Genomic DNA, 19789 nt, shown 5'->3' with positions numbered 1-19789 from the left:
GAGTGCATGTACAGTTCTCTCTCCACCTTCAATACCATGACTTAGGTGCCCTTGAGCAAGGCATCGAACCCCCAACTGCTCCCCGGGCGCCGCAGCATAAAAATGGCTGCCCACTGCTCCGGGTGTGTGTTCACAGTGTGTGTGTGTGTTCACTGCTCTGTGTGTGTGCACTTCGGATGGGTTAAATGCAGAGCACGAATTCTGAGTATGGGTCACCATACTTGGCTGAATGTCACGTCACTTCACTTCACTGAATGGGCTGTCATTTTCCATGATGTGATTACAGTTTGTCATCACTGAGCTTTTCAGGATTAGTTGCCTTTTTTTACGTGTTACATTAATTATGAAAAAATAAGGTGCAATTAATCATCCCACCAATATTCACACTAATGTTCAGAAGTTTGAGGTCAGTAAGAATTTTTTTTTTTAATTTTGGAGGAAATTTATTCAGCAAGCATGCAAAAAATTAATCAAAAGTGACAGTAAATACATTTATAATGTTAAAAAAGATTTATATTTCAAACAAATGCTGAAGTTTTTATTCACCCTGAAACATAATACTGAACAAAATGTATCACAGTTCCCATAATAATTTTAAGCAGCACAACTTTTCAATACTTATAATAATAATAAATGCTTCTTGAGCACCAAATCAGCATATTAGAATAATTTCTGAAGGAGCATATGTCAAAAAAAATAAAATATTGTGTCTTTGTGTTCCACCAGGTGTGTACGCATTTGGCCTCTTTGCCACAGACATCTTTGTAAATGCAGGACAGGCGGTAACAGGAAATCTTTCTCCATACTTCCTGACGGTGTGCAAACCGAACTACACAGCACTGGGGTGCCAACAGGTGGTGCGTTTCATCAGCCAACAGGAAGCCTGCACGGGCAATGAGGATGATATCTTACATGCTCGCAAATCGTTCCCATCCAAAGAGGCGGCCATCAGTGTTTATGCGGCTCTTTATGTTGCAGTGAGTAAACTTGGCATACACAAAAGAAAGAGACGGGTCATACTCAGTGGTTTTTGATTCATTGAAATTCATTTTTTACCCTAAACAGCAAAAAAAAAAAAAAAAAAACTTAAAAGCAAACCTGATCCAAAGCTACGTGCATTGTGGTTTAAAATCTTGCAGTTAATAAGGCTGTTTATGAACAAGTTAAATCGGGGGGGAAAAACTGCATGTACTGTAGATACGGGTCAGATAGAAGGTGGAAACTGATTATTTAAAACTAAATTATGACTAATCTAACATTATAAGAAGAGCTCAGAGAAAAATAAAACAATAATTAAAAAGCTTAATGTAATGTATTATGATGTATGAAGTCAATAAATAATATACTTTGACCGCTTTCTAAAGCATATGCATAGCTTTTGCAAGTAGTGCTGGGTAGAGTTTATAAAAGCACAGTATCTTTAATGCCTGAGGGCATTGTGTCCTTCTTAATATTTAGTCTCTACATAACGGATTATTCACTTGATTATACTTGTGATTATGCTTATCTTATAAAATTGTTGTCCGATTTAAGATTTTAAAAAGAGCATAAAAGGATTTTGCTCCAACACGCCTTCAAATTCGAATAAGAGAAGCCTTTTAACCATGCTATGGTATTGATCCAGGCATGAATTAGGTTTCATAACATGTTTTTTTTTTCTTTTTTCTTTTCTTAATGTTACCACTTTTTATAAGCATAAAAAGCCATTTTCCATTTATTCTTGAAGTCCAAAGACTTCAAGGCCTGACCCAGCTACACAGCACTCATTTTGGACACAGAAAATTGATTTTCATTTTCCATCAGTTCTCCCGAGGTTTTTAAGTTGCTTTACCTCGCTCTCTGATTCTCGATCATGTTAACATCTGGGGTGATCTGTAAGATTTAATACAGGGGTGTCCATTCCTGCTCCTGGAGGGCCAGTGTCCTGCAGATTTTATCTCCAACCCCAACTAAACAAGCCTGTATTAGCTTATCAAGGATTACTAACTTACTTACATGCAGGTATCGGAACTAAACTCTGCCCTCCAATTGGCCCTCCAGGAGCATGACTTAGCACGACTAATTTAATGCAGTCCAAAGCTTTGTAGAAATGCATCTAAAAGTCCTGAGATCAAAATCATACAATATTAGACCCATTAGATGTTAGGCAATGTCGCAAGTTTATGTACACAGCAAGCATCACATGTTTGTGCAATGCCAGATATGTCTACAGTATATCAAGACATGGAAATAAATAAATAAGAATAATATAAGTACATGTTTCTCTTAGCAACCTTGAAACCTTAATCATGCCAATCAAGTTAACTACTTAGCATGACTCCAGTCATTAAATAAATCAGAAATGGATAAATTCCGAGTAGGCATGTTTTAATGCTAACAGCCTCAAGACAGATGGTAAAAAAATCCAAATGGCTCTTCTAGAGATTAATTTAATGGGTCCTATGACAATAATAAAATGAATAACTTCCCTATGGACAGAAAAAACTTTCATCTGTCATATCCAAATGGCATTGTGTCATATAGTTAGAGGAGAGGAGGAGAATCAATAGATCTAGATGCCTAAGGGCTGCTCTGTTACTTAATTGCCTCAGTTGGCCTGTGATGGAATATCAAAATAGCACTTTACCTGAAAATCAAAATTCTGTCACTATTTACTCATTCTCCTTAGTTCCAATCCAATTTCCTGTTCTCTTTGTCAAGTGTAGCACAAAAGTATTCAAAACCTCTAAAATATGTCAGAACACTGACAAAGTTTTGCATCTAGCTCACATTCAGATAAAAAAAAAAAAAAAATCTGCCAAGTTCAATTAAACAGATATTCATATCTGCTTTTGCCCTCAAAAATGTGTTTTGAGTACGATAAGAATGAGTAATGTCAGGGTATCTGCAGGTCTTAAAAAGGTCTGAATATTTTTGTTTGAATATGAGATGATGTTATAAGAAGTTTGTTTGAAGATGATAATGTTTTCTTTACTTGGTCTAAAAAAACGTCTAAACTCTTAATTTTAACATCATTAGATTGGCAGAAACCCTGCTAATGTTTATTCACTTGTTACATATTTGAATTTTTCAATTATTATTTAATTGCACATGCTTATGTATAATCTTTGTCATCATCTAACACTCACATAGTTAATCTCTAAAAACACCACTAATAGTTTAGTAAAACTGTTAAGTGTGATATTTAGCTCATCTAAATATCAATTTCAACACTGTATATTATAATGTCGTGAAGCCTAAAACATGGTTGATTTGAGGTTTTAGTGTTTTGTTTTTAACCTGTTTAGTATAAAATTATAACATTGATAATTTATTGTTAATTGGTCATAACATGGAAAGAATTATTAAGCGTATCTCATCGGCCATCATTTTAATCAATGTATTCCTAGACCTATAAAATGCGAGCTTCCTCAGGATTATAAGGAAGCTTGGTAGAATGAAGAGGACATCTGTCTGAATGCTCCTGTTGCGTCTTGCTCAAGACATTAATAGTTGTTCTTGATCAAATCCTCACAGTGAGATGAATGCCAGACTACCCCACCTTCCCTCTCTCCCCTAAGGCTTGATTCAGGACAAAAGCAAAGCAGGTTGTCTTCAAATACCACCAGACTAGCCTTCAAATGCCACCCTTCCAGTCAATGCCAATGTCTTGGATAAATGAAACGATGTAGCTGAACCATGGAAATTTATCAGCATCAGACACATTCAAATGTTTACATTCACTGATCAGAGTAATGGGTGCATGTTAGCGTGCCATTTATTATAGTGAAAGCCACTGTTTAAACAATTAAATTGAAACCTGTGTTTTCAGACAAACATGCCCACATGTGAGCAGGGAATGAATGAGCTATGAAAGTGTTTACACAGTGGTTAGGATGAAGATGTATTACAGAGTGCTCTGTTTTTCCTCAGATGTACATCACATGCTCTGTGAAGGCCAAAGGCACACGGCTGGCCAAGCCGGTGCTCTCTCTGGGGCTCATGTGTCTGGCCTTTCTAACTGGGATTAATCGAGTGGTGGAGTTCCGCAACCACTGGTCTGATGTCATTGCTGGCTTCATCATAGGAGGAGCCATTGCTGTATTTATGGTGAGGTCACTTTTGAGAACACACACTAATAGTAAGTATGCATATGCAGTTCATATGCATACTTACATGAATATGCACACTTAGAAATTCAGTTGCTGATCTTATTGAATATTTATGCAAGTATTGAGTGATTTTAATTAACTGTTTGTACTTATTTTGTGAGGATTCTTTTAATCATATTATGTTTAGTTATAGCAGTACAGACTATACATCAGATTAGGCTATAGGTTATCGTTAAAATGTTTAGGATGGGTACGATTTTTAAAATATTTTTTGAAAGAAGTCTCTTGTAGCTGCATTTATTTGATCAAAAATCTAGTAAAAACAGTAATATTGTGAAATATTATAACAATTTAAAATAACTATTTTCTATAATAATATATTTTAAAATATAAATTATTTCTGTGATGGCAAAACTGAATTTTTTTAGCAGTCATTACTGCAGTCTTCAGTATCACACAATCCTATAGAAATCATTCTAATATGCTGATTTTGTGCCCAAGAAATATTTATTATTATTATTATTATTATTATTGTCAATGTTGAAAGTTGTGCTGCTTAATATTCTTGCAGGAACTGTTCGACAGGATTTTTACTGTCACTTTTGATCAATTTATCACATCCTTGCTGAATAAAAGTATTATTATTTTTTAAAGTACTGACCCCAAACATTTGAACAGTAGTGTATTGTATGTAACATGGATAATGTACAGTATTATGCAACATTGTTCCTTTTGAGTTTTCTCATTTAGTGAATCATAAAACATGCAAACGAAGTTCTATAAAGGTTATATAATGTGATGTGCACAAATCTAAGTGCCTCTGAAGTCACCAATGATGAGACATACTAAAATAAAAACTAAAATAATGTGTTGCAACTCCTGTTCAATCTGGTCTCATGTAACTTTACCTATCAGGCAGACATGTCTAAGCATTGTTGGGGAAGTGGGGAACATCAAAAGTTTGAAAACACCTGATTTAGACAAATTATAAACAACAAACATCATAGTACTGAATAATTTAGCAATTTAGAAATTTCTGTTTAAATGCCTCAAAGACTTGAAAGTGCTTTACTGTACATATTTTTATAGTACACATTGTATCTTTGGGGAGGGAGTTTGGAGGGATCTGCGGCACTGAGTTGCCCTCAAGACATCTTAAATTTAAAGAAGCCACATAGCAGCAAAGTGCTTATCTCATGCTGGTTTGACTTTTGCCCATCACCCCCTGCACATGCCTGCATACTAAGACAAAAGGTTTCAGATGTGTTTTTCAGTAAGTATTCTATGTGTGTTATTTATATGAAAAAAAAAACATGAATCATGAAGTAATATTTTATACTGAAGAAGAAATGTGACATATAGCTAGGTAATTAGGTCAGGGCACAGGATTGGGCACATGTGTAGCTTCCTCTTCAACAAAACACTGTTTGTGCTGTGCTGGGCACACTGTTATATAAAGAGTGAACAGTGAAGATGAGAAACCCAATGTGAGCCTAGAGAAAGGTCACACATCAGCTCATGCCTGCTTGCCTCACATTAGGCATAACAGCATTGTGAGTGACTTTGTGGAAGCGTGGCTGTTTTATTTTCTGTGGTGCTGTAGTCATACTGTATGAGATATGCACTGACCTATTTCTGTTGTTAGGATTGTTTGAGGGAGGGGGTGGAGGGAGAAAGGTGTATATAGCCATTGAACTCATGGTCAGACAAAATCTTATCATCAGGAGGCAGTAAAGGGGAACAACAGTTTGTGCTTTATTGCAATAATCTTGCAAATGGTTGTCTCCTGATTCCTTACAAGTTTGTTTTGCAAAGGAGTTTAGTTCAGGGCTCAACAATAAGTAGTCTTTTTTCCTGTTAATGTTCAGATTTTATCTTAGCTTTATATGTGTCAACAAAACATATTATAGCAATATCATATATGGAAGAAGGCTGTTGTACAGAATTTTAGTATCAGAAGTTCATCTGTTGAGGAAATTGTTCCAAATAAGACCAAAGCAGAACATGTCTCTGAGCAATACACAGTCGTGTAATTAAAGTAAATTAGATTAAATTATTTAATGATTCAAACATAAATGTAGTCACTTTTTCTGGTTTTAAATGAATCAATGTTTTGAATGAATTGATTGAGTAAATGATTCAGCGACGCACTTATAAAGACTATTGCAGCAACAGGATATACTGTACATACTTGGTTACTATATAGCAGAGGAGTGAAAAGAGGAGTATGTTTGAATTTATAGTAGACGCAAATGTAACACAGGCCAGCCTCCCATGTCGAAATGCTGTTTTGAACCCCGCTTGAATTAGCCAGATTACCTGCTACTTCCACAGTGATTCTGAAGTGCACAACTTATCAAAAAAGTAAGTTCTTCATCATTTATAGTACCTACTACCTGTTATTTCAGACACAGATAGTCACTTGTTTTGTTCCTTAAGGACACGATATGTAAGAATTTCATAATAAAATATTCAAAAATCGCTTGCACAGTGTGATATATTTCATGCAGGTGTATATTTATGTTATTCCAAAAGGATTTGTAAATCTAGAGAAATTCCAGTTTTAAATAATGACTTGTCCTTGGACATTGTCGCCTATCAATGACATGCACTATCCTCAGCTTCCGCTTGAAGAAACTATGTCACATAAAATGTAAACATGAGTTCTGAGCAGTGTAGAGCAGCGGTTCTTAATTCCAGTCCTCATGCCCCCCTGCTCTGTACATTTTGTATGTTTCTCTTATCGCTTCAGACCTTTGTTCTGTTCGAACCTAAGTGCCCTGCGAAGTGGACATCACAGGATATTCCGCTATGATTCCAGTTCGAAGCGAACGTATATGTTCCATTGAAAGTCCATTGAAGTGTGCAAGACGTGAATTTAAATTGTATTTATCTACAGAGGTATATAATGTCCCACTTGCCAGTGTGTGAAGACGTTGCACAGCGCAAATCCGTGAATGAATATTCGGAAGTGAAGTAAACTTCAACAGTTTTCCCCTGCTTAGGGAGTAGGGAGCAATGAACACTGTGTAGGGACAATGTCAATGGGAACACAGTTCATGCACGGAGCTCACTTCTAACGAGCTGGTTATCTGAATCAGGTGTGTTAACAAAGAGAGACGTGCAAAATATGCAGAGTTGGGGGAGCGAGGACTGGAATTGAGAACCGTTGGTATAGAGTAGCGCTTGTTGTTTGTTTCGGATAGTTTGGATTGAAGGCCGCTGAGTGCGCTTTCACCTCCCTGAACATCTCGAAAAATTTGCAAGGCGAGACTGGAGCATGAGAAGAAAGCCTTACTTTCTTCCCGATATCTGCCAGGGCCGCGCAACTCAGCTACCTCATCCTGATCACCTCGATATTGCATACTCGTATGCTGGAATCGTTGGTTGCGCAAGAAAAACGGCCTCTTCCATTACTACTTAATCTCTGTATGGAGATCAGGAAGAAATGGAAGGCTCACCTGAGTTGGAGGGCTATGGCCAGAAAGATAACGCACACAAATGCACGCAAATTGCCCCCTCAAGGACATTGCGTGCGTGCTTTTAGCCCAAACAACCAACGCCGAGATTGTGTGTGTCATCGGGTATCAAATAACGATGACATGGATGCACACATCCTCTAAACGTTTTGCTAGTACTTGCTTTGCAAGGAGGAAGTCTTAATAGACTTACATCTTAAGAGAAGATGCTTCCCCCATGGAGAGATAGCATGGCATCTTCTCCTTAACAGGTGGCATCTTCTCATAACCATTCTCACGCATCCCCTCGAAGTTGGCATAACTAGTATGCTGGAATCTGTGGATGCGGATGATAATGTGCAGCATAAACAAAAGGAAATTACTGATAGGGAGAAATTTCCCGTCAGATCCTTTACATGTTCTCACCGCGACACAATGGGCAGCATGCATTCAGCTCCCGTGGGAGCTAAACACGCTCCGCCCACTCGCTAGATTACCACAGGAATCAAGCGCGAGCAAAAACTGCTACCGCGTATGCATCGATATTCCCACAACAGGCGAACGCACTCATGCAAATGTTGCTACAAACTCTGGTAAATAGTGAAATACTCACATCCCCTCAGAGTCTCGCGAATGCATCACAATGAGCTCAGCAGAGCGAATCCAATTCCCTTGAGAGCTGAATGCTTGCGCTTGCTCTTCACTACACACCACAGAATGCGAGCCGTGTGAACTGCAGGTATCAGAGCAAAGCCTCTGGCGAGAAACATGCACTCCTAGATGCTGTACGCTTCAAACAAAACGGTCAATGAAGACGAAGAAGAGAATGACGTGTTCTCCCAGCTCCTATTTATCTATAGTCGCACCGGTAGTGACATCAAGGGCTGTTGTCGGCCAACTTGTTGGTGTTTTTTCAATGTATGCTTCAGACACGGGTCACGACGAGGCATTCCCCATAGCGACCCCTAGAGGATGCAGTTCGAAGTTTCCTTGAAAGGGAACTGAGGATAGTGCAGATATTATGACATTGAAAGGCGACAATGTCAAGGAACGAGTCATTATTTAAAATGGGAATTTCTCTAGATTTACATTTACTTGGGAACTTTTGGAATAACATAAATACACAACTGCATGAAATATATCAAGCCGAAGGCATTCCCATAGCTTTTCAATGCAGCTCGAGTTCCTGAAGGGGAAACATTATAAACATCAATCTCTAGCTTGCATTAACTGTCGTACATGCGTTCATAATAGAATGCCATTCTGGGCGGATGACGTAAGATGTCAAAATGTCAGAGGATTTCAATATAAGCCAAGAGGAGACTGGTTTTCCTATGCTATAGCATATAGGATTGCTTCCTTTGCTCCTGTGAACAAATGTTGGTTCACACGAGACTAGCATATTCTCACTGGGGCTGACGCTATGCCAGGGGTGACGAACGTCAGCCCTGGAGAGCCGCAGCCCTGCAGAGTTTTGCTTCAACCCTAATCAAACACACCTGATCAAGCTAATTAAGGTCTGAAGGGTTACTAGAAAGCTACAGGAAGGTGAGTTTTAATTAGGGTTGGAGCTGAACTCTGCAGGGCTGCGGCTCTCCAGGACTGGAGATGCCACCCTTGCGCTATGATGATGTTCTACATCATCCACCTGAACAGCGTTCTATTGTGAACGCGTGTACAACAGTTAATGCAAGCTAGAGATTACTGTTTATAACATTTTAAATATGGATTTTTTCATACAAAAACGCATATATTTGCTACAGGAGGCCTTTATTCACCCCCTGGAGCCATGTAAGGCACTTTTTATTATGGAGGGATACGCTTTATTGGACTTCTTTTGAACTTGAAAATAACTACCGCTCACTGCCATTATAAAGCTTGGAAAAGCCAGGACATTTTTTAATATAACTCCGAATGGATTTGTCTGAAAGAAGAAAGTCATATACACCTAGGATGCCTTGAGGGTGAGTAAATCATGGGGTAGTTTATATTTTTGGGTGAACACTTTAATGAATTAGTGTTCAAATTGGAATAAATGATTCAATGACTCTAAAAGATAGCTATGTCTGAAATCACATAGTCTATGAGTAGGTCCTTTATTTAAATAAGCAATTACTTGGTGTTAAAAATAATGTAATACATAGTATCATACTATACATTCACCATGCTGTCATTGTCATGTGACCTATGAGAGTCGACTCTGTCACTTTACTGTCATTCATAAATCCTCTTCAGTGGCCTCATGGGAAGGTAAAGTGTATATCGGATGTGCACTTAAGAGTCTTGCTGGAAGTAGTAACTCATCTGAGTACTTACTACTGCCTATTGTTTTATGAATACTGTCAATTCGGACATACTACCCTGCTGAAAAAAACAGCATTGCTGGTCACCAGCATAAGTTATGTTTTGCATACTGGATCCCAGCATGGGATGCTGGTTGCTGGAACCCAGAATAGGATGTTAGTTGCTGGTTTGCTGGTCCCCAGCATGGGATGCTGGTTTGCTGGATCCCAGCACGGGATGCTGATTGCTGGTTTGGTGGATCCCAGCACGGTAAGCAGGTGTGCTGGTGGACCAGCAGAATTATGCTTTGCATACTGGGACCAGCTTGGGATGCTAGTGTGCTGGTGGACCAGCATTTGTTGTCTTTTGGGTGTTGGTATTATCCCAGCAAGACCACAACTTTCTTTCAAGTTTCTTTTGAAATTTGTTTGTGTTTGTAGTTAAAGAACAAGACAATTTTCCAAATTAATTTTAATATAATTGTTATTAATAATAATATAATAATTATTTTATATAGAAAAACGCATGTTGTATGATTACACAGTAAAATACCCAGGGTTAAACAAACACTGCTCAGTTTTCATATGGCCCTGATCTATAGAGAGTAAAAGTAACACTGAGGCAGTGTTGTAGTTAGTGAAATAATGAAGATTCACTTAGTGATGACACCTGCGGTTAACAAGCAGAATCACTAAGGATAAGCTGAACAGCAAGAACAGAAAAAGTGAAGTGGTGAGCAGAAACACAACAACTACAACTGACTTGCAGCCACACAGGCACACATGATGATGACATCACTGAATTCAATGGTGAACTGCTTTTAACTGACTATTGAGTGTTTACTATTGTCCTTTTTGCATTATTGACACACTATTTTCCTATTTAATACTGAAAAGCTGCTTTAAGACAATCTGTATTGTTAAAAGCGCTATATAAATAAAGGTGACATGATTTGACTTAACACAGCCATAGATGAAATCAAAATCTCACCAGAGGATTATTAAACTGCAAAAATAGAAATACCATATTCACTTATTGCAAACCAGATTGGCTTTAATTATTTCACATGGTACATGGTGTCATGGTTTCATATGGTGTTCCCTTTAGTTAGGCACTTGGCCATTGACTTTGGTTGAATTAACTCTGTTTCATTAATTGCTGAAAGTGGAAGCTATCACTATTTTTCAACAATATTTCATGATCCTGACTGCACTGACATACCTTTTACTATGTGCGCTTTTTCAAATCAGTGTCTGACAATTAGATTTGGACATATGTGACTTCCCAGATAAGTGTTAAAGTCTTTAAAAACAACAACTTTCATTTTTTAACTTTTGTTATCAAGTTGTTATTAACTGTCCCATTGAAAGAGCTCTTATTATTTCCAGCTCTACTTTCAAAAGAGGGAGCACAAGAAATGACCAAGTTATCATGTAATTCAATAAATAATATCTTTTAACCTTATATTGTTTTTCCTTTACATCATTAATGTGTTTAATAGAGAAATATGCAAGCAAAAACTGTTTGTCCCTGAAACACAACTTGCATACAGACAGCTGGCCTACTGACACTCAACCCTGCAAGACCATGCTGGTGGACCAGCATCACCAGCTCCATTTTGCTTGAGAACAGCATGAACATGCTGGTAAGCCAGCCTGGACCAGAACTATACCAGCATGAACCAGCCTAAACCAGCACTATGCTAGCATAAACCAGCCTGGACCAGCACTATACCAGCACTAACCAGCATAAACCACCCTGGACCAGCACTATACCAGCACTATCCAGCATGGACCAGCTTGGAATCCATGCTGGTTTATACTGGATTTTTCAGCAGGGTACTTGGCTCACATACTGTTTTTTTTTTGCATAATATAAAGTAGGAAAGTATGAGATTTTGAATGCACCTGGTTACTTTGTTCCTGAATTAATCAGTGTTTTAAATAAATTGTTTTAGCGAATGATACAATGACTCACTTATGAAACTTCTCTCCACCACATTTCAATGTAACCTGCAGTAAGAGTCGTTGCGTAATTGATTATTTTATTAAACAGTACATATCCTGACAAAAAGCTACACTTTATCTTCATGACAGCTATAAATTCCTAATCACCTTTTCTGGAAAACAGTGCATGTGGTACAAAGCATTTCTGATAACATTTTCAATTGATACTACAACTGATACTGAGTCTATCACAAGTCATTCAGTAACGGTTTACTTAAAGCCTGTATGTATATTGCATTCATAATGTATGTTGTAATTCATAATATTGTTCATAAATAATTGTAACCAAAGTTAAAATGCATTATAATATTTTTGTGTGTGTGTGTGTGTGTTAGTATAATGCATGGTTTAATGCATTATACTTTACAACTGTGGTTATAATTAGGCACATTACAAGGTGCATTATAAAATATAATTAATGCATTAAAACCAGATTTATAATGCATTTAATATAAATGCTTCAAGTAAAGTGTTACCAGTCATTCTTTCTGTTGTGATAAAACCACAGCTATATCAGCCAAATGGACGTTACATAAGCACTATTGGACAATAGTGTTCTGTACATCAGAAAAATAACAAAAATGATTTCATTTATTAAGCATAAAAACACATAGATAATCAACAAACAAAAGACAATGACAATGCAACACTCTAACACAAGCAACAGAGCCTCTCAGACATGGCCCAGCATCATCTTTATTGTTGAGCCCTGCTGCATACAGTTATAAAATGGTAAGGGCAGCACACATAGTGCAGAAAATTAATTCATCCATCTGTTTAGTTCAACTAAGGGCTCCATGAGTGGAGAACGCCCTGAGATGTCCTCTGAAACCCTCCCTTGCGTTATACTGCAGTCTTGCAGAGGCAGAGCATTGCCTGTAGTGTCTCATTGAAAGTATTCATTTTGGTCTGATAATGGATGAATTTCCTCCAGGACATGAACGCATGTTTCCTCTTCCCAAAAGAGCACAGAGCCTTTTTACTTTGGGCAACAAGTCATGCGAGCATCTTTGCCCTTTTAAGACTTATATAAATCATAATTTACAGCCTGAGAAGCTATGTATGTGTGCTACAAAAAGCCTTTCAGAGGTGTAAAACTTCCCTCTTTCCTTTTGTTTTCCCTACGGGCACGTCTTGTGTTAGGTGGTGTGTGTGGTGAAAAATTTCAAAGGGAAGCCCTTACTGAGTGAGATACCGCCGGAGGAGAGTGTGTCCAGTGGTCCCATGATCACTCAGCCCAGGATGGAGCACACTATGGAGAAATACATAGCGTCCCAGGTATTTAACCACAAGCATTCATGTACACTAGAATGTACTTTACACTAAAACACCCTGTTATTGTGACCAGTTTTTTGTCTAAAATTACATTATAAACTGTACACCCTAAAATATTTTTGAAAGATGTAAATAAAGATTATTAGAGTTTTACAAGAAAAATACTTTTTCAGTATTTCTACTTCCTATTCATTGTTTAATTACAGTACATGTGTTTCTTACCTGTAAATTTACTAAGAATTTCTCAGAAAATTTTCAAAGTCATTTTTTTTTTTTGCAGTGTATTAAGGCCTGTTTACATCAATAATGAATGTGTGGTACAAAAATTCGGCCCACTTTTAGCAATTGATGTTTTCAGTCAGCAGTGTAGATTTTTGTATTCGCTGTGGTGTTTATCAAACAACACCAAATACAAGAGTATAACAACACAAGACAGCCACTTCTGGTTTCTTTCTCTGATATTCACTTTCACTTAGCAAAATAGTCCATCCATGAATGACATCAAGTCATAGTTTTATGTAACAGCAGAGGCTCCTGACATGTGACCAGAAGCATTAATCCGATTGGTTGGCCAGTTTTCTCCACAGCGTGATGGAATAGAAGAGATTAGAATTAAAATCTTTAACGCACTGGATTTTGCACTGAATATTCGTCTTGGTGTGAACATAACTTTTAAATATTAAGCCCTGTTCACACCAACAACAATAACTGTAAAAAATACTGTAATAACTATAAAAGGCTAAGGTCCTTTGTTATTTAAGCATGTGCTGCAGTAACTTTTTGCAAGTTAAATGTGATGGATTCTGATTGACTGCCAATATATATATATTTTTCATTCATCAGCTGGAAAAAATAATAATTCCAGTCTTTTTCTGGAAGTGATTCTAGCAATATTGTTCCTCTGTGTCATTATCATGATAGCTGTGGTGTGGACTTTTAAATTCTCATAAAATTAGAATGATTATTTGAACATTATAGTATCATAGTTATCGTTCTTGGTGTGAAGGGTCTTAACTCTAATATATAGCAGGTAAAATAAGTATTGAACACATCACCATTTTTCTTAGTAAATATATTTCTAAAGGTGCTGTTGACATGAAATTTTCACCAGATGTCGGTAACAACCCAAGTAATCCATCCATACAAAGAAAACCAATAAAATATGTTCAGAAATTAAGTTATATGTAATGAAATGGAATAACCCTGGGAAAAAGTATTGAACACACTTACTGAAATTTATTTAATACTTCGTATCAAAGCCTTGGTTTGTAATGACAGCTTCAAGATGCCTCCTATATGGAGAAACTAGTCACATACATTGCTCAGGTGTGATTTTGGCCCATTCTTCCACAAAGTCTTTAAATCTTGAAGGTTCCATGGGGCTCTTCTAGCTTTACTTTCTTTCTCTGAAATCAAATGAGAGTTTCCTTGGCTGTGTGTTTGGGATTGTTGTCTCGCTGGAATGTCCACCCTTGTTTTATCTTCATCATCTTGGTAGATGGCAGCAGATTTTTTATCAAGAATGACTCTGTACATTTTTTCATTCATCCTTCCTTCAATTATATGAATTTTGCCAGTGCTACACCGTGATGCTTTAGGGTGATGTGCAGTGCCATTTGACCTCCAAACATGGTGTGTATTATGGCATCCAAAGTGTACAATTTCTGTCTCATCTGACCAGACTATATTCTCCCAGTTTTTCACAGGCTCATCTAAATGTGGTGCAGTAAATTTTAAATGAGCTTTAACATGCCTTTTCTTCAGCAACAGAGCCTTGTGTGGTGAGCGTGCATTACTTACTTATTGTACTTATTATTTTCTTTAAAACAATTGTACATGCTAATTCCAGGTCTTTCTGAAGCTCTCCACAAGTGATCATTGGCTCTTGGACAGCTCTTCTGATAATTCTTTTCACTCATCTGTCAGAAATCCTGTGAGGAGCACCTGGTCATGGCCGGTTTATGGTGAAATGATATTATTTCCACTTCCAGATTATGGCCCCAACAGTGCTGATTGGAACATTCAATTGCCAAGGCCATCAGTATGTTTTGCAACAATAAGGTTGCGAAGGTCTTGAGAAAGCTCTTTGCTTTTACCTATCATGAAATGTTTCTTGTGTGAGACGTTGGTCATGACACACCTTTTTATAGGCCATCATTTGGGACTGAACCAACAAATATTAATTTATACTGACAAGGGGCAGGATTGCTTTCTAATTACTGATAGATTTCAGCTGGTGTCTTGGCTTTCCATACCTTTTTGCACCTCCCTTTCTTCATGTGTTCAATACTTTTTCCCTGTGTAATTCTACTTTATTATACAGAACTTAATTTCTGAACTTATTTATTTTGCTTTCTTTGTATGTATGGATTACTTGGATTGTTACTGACATCTGGTAAAAAATTCATGTCAACAGCACCTTTAGAAATATATTTACTGAGAATTTGGAAAAATGGTCATGTTCAATACTTATTTTACCCACTGTAGATGAGCTTCTTACATATGTCTTTGCACAAGTTCATTCATCCGCACTTTAAAAATTTGCAGAACAACATGTCATCTTTATGTGGGTCATCTTATGACTTTGCCTGTGGCAGTTTTCAGTTTGCAGCATTAAAATTTTAACTCTTACTGTATGGCTGTGACTTTAAAACTCTTAAACGTTATAACACGTTAAGGTAATGGGGCTTAAAGATGAAATCTTTAATGTTTGATAAACAGTCCTTTCCTTTTAGCTTCTTTTTTTAGTACTAAACTCAATCTCAGTTCAGTTTATTTTATAGAATAATAAAATACTTTTGATGACAGCCATCACATTGAACAGCCTTTGGACACTGAATATTATGTTCTGAATGTTAAATGTTCTTCTCTAGTAAACCCCATTATTTCTTTTCAGTATGTTCATTCGGCTGCTTTGCCTCAGGGCAGAATTTCTTGTATCTGTGTCACAAGAGATCAGAGCTAGTCAGTGGGTTTATCTTCCAATCTCTGAAAAAATAGACACATCCAGCTGAATATATCACTTCTACAGTACATACTGCTTTTGAGCTAAAACGTTGGATTAGACATGCAGACCTTTTATTGTTGTTGTTTATTTTCAAATTCACGACTATGATTTTAAATCCCGTTTTTATTTCCACATCACCATCAATCCTCAATATCATCCACTGACTAATGTTCGAACCTTGCTGTCCACAGATCAGATGTACACTGCTGATTGTTTCAGTATTCAGCAGCATTGTTCAGCAGGGCTGCCATACAATATTCAACAGGTAGTCAGTTCCCTTGAGGTCATGGTCCCACAGTCTGGTAGCAGATATTGTTACCTTTGAACTCCATTATGCACCACAATCAGCAGGAGTCCCACCCATCTTTGATTAATAGTTCAATATGACTTTCCAAGATTCATTTTGGATTCATATAAGGGTGAGCCCAGGGGCTCCGTGAGGCAGTTCATCAAGATTACATGTAAGCCCAAGACATATGCACCTGCAATGCATGGCTAGCACTCACACCACACTTGGTTATTTCAAGGCTACATCATTAATCTTTAAGGTAGATATTACTTAGTCCCACAGCCTTAAGTGTGCGCCAGCTCTTTAACTTTGCAATGAAATGAAGGTAGAAAAGCAACTCACGTTCAAATGACTTTAACACTCCTCCAGTCTCAAACACCAAAAATCTTTCAAAATCAGTTTTTAGAGCAAGTATCAAATTCTTTTTTTTTTAGTAGTAGTAGTGTTTCATATGGTTTTGTTTTTTATACCATTTTTTAAAGAATGGTTTAAATTAAAATAAAGTAGGCTATTTATTAAGGAATACTTCACCCCAAAATTTAAATGTACTCACCCTTAGGTCATCCAAGATGTAGATGTGTTTGTTTCCTCATCAGAACAGATTTAGAGACATTTAGCATTACATCACTTGCTCACCAATGGATCCTCTGCAGTGAATGGGTGCCGTCAGAACAAAACATCACAATAATCCACTAGTAATCTGCATGAGTCCAGTTTAACAATTAACATATTTTTTTCTTCATTATGATATTAGGACTGTTGTATCACCCTGACATTTCTGACCTAAGGGTGAGAAATATTTTAATTCAGACATCAAAAACATGGTCAGCATGTCATATTCGACACCTCATATTCAAATGATCATATATGTATAAACTGCATTGTAATGTTTTGAACAGATTCAGACAACAAATGAGTGATATGTAATTGACCTAGATGTTAAACTCTATTTTTTTTGTTTGATTTTCAGAATCCCATCACCTATGCTGAGATCACATGACAGTGAAAAGCCTACTAGCCAGAATGCTGTGGATAATGTTGCTGCTCTCCAGTGCGACTTCTTACTTTGAGTGCAACGTCGATATATGTGCTATTTTTACACTTCTATTTTCAAGTGTGCGGGGAAAAAAAATCATCTATACCTTGTTGTCCTCCTTTTAACTTTTTTTTGGGGGGGAGGGGGGAAGTTAGGGTAGGGCCGCATCCCTGTTTTTATACAAACATATTACTGTTATCATTTTTGTGGTTGAATATGCAGGGTATTGTGTGAATGTGGAATTACAACATGATGTCCAATGATATGTTTAACATATCCTAATGTACTATTTACAACTATGAGTCTATTGTTAAATTTTGAAGAGGTTTCTAACTGACAAGAATTGCTGTTGTTGATCCTCAAAGAAACCAGGATCTTCCTTTATCTTTCTGCCTGCCAAAACATTTCACATCAACACATTTACAGAGTTTTTCTTATTAGAACAGCAAACTGTTCTAGTGTTGCATCAGATGTTATGCTATGTATTTCTAAGCATGTTTAAATAGCCAATAGGGTTTAGTTATGTTACAGTCATGAATTATGATTTGCTACTTTCTAGTTGAGACAATATTGGGTGAGGGACATCCTCATTCTAGAGAGCATCTGATTGGTCAGTATACAGTGTAGTACAGGATGAGTCATCAATATTTCTGCTCAGTTTGCTAGGAACATATAGGAATATACTAGCAAATACATGGTCTGGATGGACTTTAAAAAATACTTTAATTTTGATTTCACAGGGTCTTTGAAGTGGGCTGATGTGAACATGAGGTGATAAGCAGAAATAATGATTGATTTTGGTGTCATTATGGCAGAGAGCACCTTGGGCAGAGTTGATGAATTTAATTGTGACTGGCAATTGATTACAGGACTCACAAAAGATTAGATGCTCAAGCTTTTGCCCAAAGAGGCTGTAGGATGTGTATGAAGGATCACTTTGTGTGCTTTGACGTGGCCAGTGTGTGTGTATGTTTGTGCTTATTTGTGAGTCTGCCCTTGATGTTGCCTCTGTGAGAACGCAGTCTCTAGTGGCTTAGAAAAGGCTGTTTGTTTTCTAGACAGAGCTGGAATAATACCTGTACCTGTGAAAAAGTGAGAGATATGGAGATGGTTCCCTCAGAGTTCACACAGATATATGGCAATATTTGCATTTGGATTCATTTTCGATTTCACAATCATGTGTTTTTATTGTATCATAGATCTCATAACATCAAAGGTCTGCAGTGTTTGGTTGAATTTACATTCTGCAGAGTGATTTTTTTTTTTAAATCATATGTTTGATCTCTCACTGACTAGTGATGAAATTTGATTTTCAAATTCATGCTTGAATACATTAAGTTTCTCCTAATGATGTAAATCATTTATCCAATTCATCTCACTCATGTACTACTACTGAACATCCTGAACCCTTTTATGTCCACTGTTTGTCTCATTAGGCTAGTTTATTCTTTCATCAAGGAAAGCTTGTGAATATAACTTTTTAGAGAGTTTTTGGCTGGCTCACTGAGGGGTTTGTAAAGAACTCTTTGTAAAACTGCTTTGTGAAAGTGCTATATAAATGGAATTTACAATTATCTGGAAAAAGCTTCTGCATTACCTGCACATTGACTTCGGGGTTATTTCTAGTGACAGTTGTGTGACCCCCCCCCCCCCCCCAAAAAAAAAAGATTTGGAAACAAATGCTCATTGGAATGCGATAAGCAGATATGTTGGATATTATGTTCCAGTCATAAAAGCAATGAGGTAACTCAACTTCATTTTTTTTTCAACAGGCTTTTAAAAAGTAGGTATACAGTATAGGCTATTTCCATTATATTTGGTGTACAAATGGATTTGATGCCCAAAACCCAAAAGTTGTGAAAGGAATTTCGATTGTGAAAAAGCCTGAAAAGTATATATAACCATATTGTATGATAGACAGCTTGTGCTGAGTGTCTGGCAATGACCTCAGTGACTGAAAGCAGATCTTCCCTGAGTCCAAGATGTCAAACAGTAATAAAATATTTACCCTCACACTTACTGTCACTTTATCTTTTATGTATGATCATATAAAATTCTATATAGTTTAACATTTTTTATGTGTATTTTTTTTTAAATTCCTTAATATTTAGTTTAAAGATACATTTTCTCATTTTAGAGTTATAATTTACTGTTGTGTGTGTGTGTGTGTGTGTGTGTGTATATACATATGCATTTGCATTTAGCATTTTTTTAACTTATCACCAGAAAGTTGAATTCTTTTTTATTTATGCATATATAATATTGTTTTTAATATGACAATACCTAATGAATAAAAATAATTACCTGAATTACCTGCTACACATTAAAGAACGGCACGCAGAGG

At 36.9% G+C, this 19789-nt stretch overlaps 1 protein-coding gene across 1 annotated transcript in view; it reads left to right on the top strand.

Annotated features, from left to right (window-relative positions):
• LOC109094854 (phospholipid phosphatase-related protein type 5-like) overlaps positions 1 to 19222 on the top strand; it is a 31479-nt gene extending 12257 nt beyond the window's left edge. The window contains exons 3-6 of the mRNA XM_042718059.1: positions 727 to 977; positions 3913 to 4089; positions 12982 to 13116; positions 17380 to 19222. Of these exons, the coding sequence (XP_042573993.1) occupies positions 727 to 977; positions 3913 to 4089; positions 12982 to 13116; positions 17380 to 17409 (593 nt within the window). The 3' untranslated portion in view covers positions 17410 to 19222. The remainder of the gene's footprint in view (positions 1 to 726; positions 978 to 3912; positions 4090 to 12981; positions 13117 to 17379) is intronic.
• Positions 19223 to 19789: the final 567 nt, after the last annotated feature.

The sequence above is a fragment of the Cyprinus carpio genome, chromosome B2 (genome assembly GCF_018340385.1).
Source record: "Cyprinus carpio isolate SPL01 chromosome B2, ASM1834038v1, whole genome shotgun sequence".
NCBI classification, from domain to species: domain Eukaryota; kingdom Metazoa; phylum Chordata; class Actinopteri; order Cypriniformes; family Cyprinidae; genus Cyprinus; species Cyprinus carpio.
The sequence above is the reverse complement of the archived record's forward strand: the minus strand, read 5'-3'. Positions and strand labels throughout refer to the sequence as shown.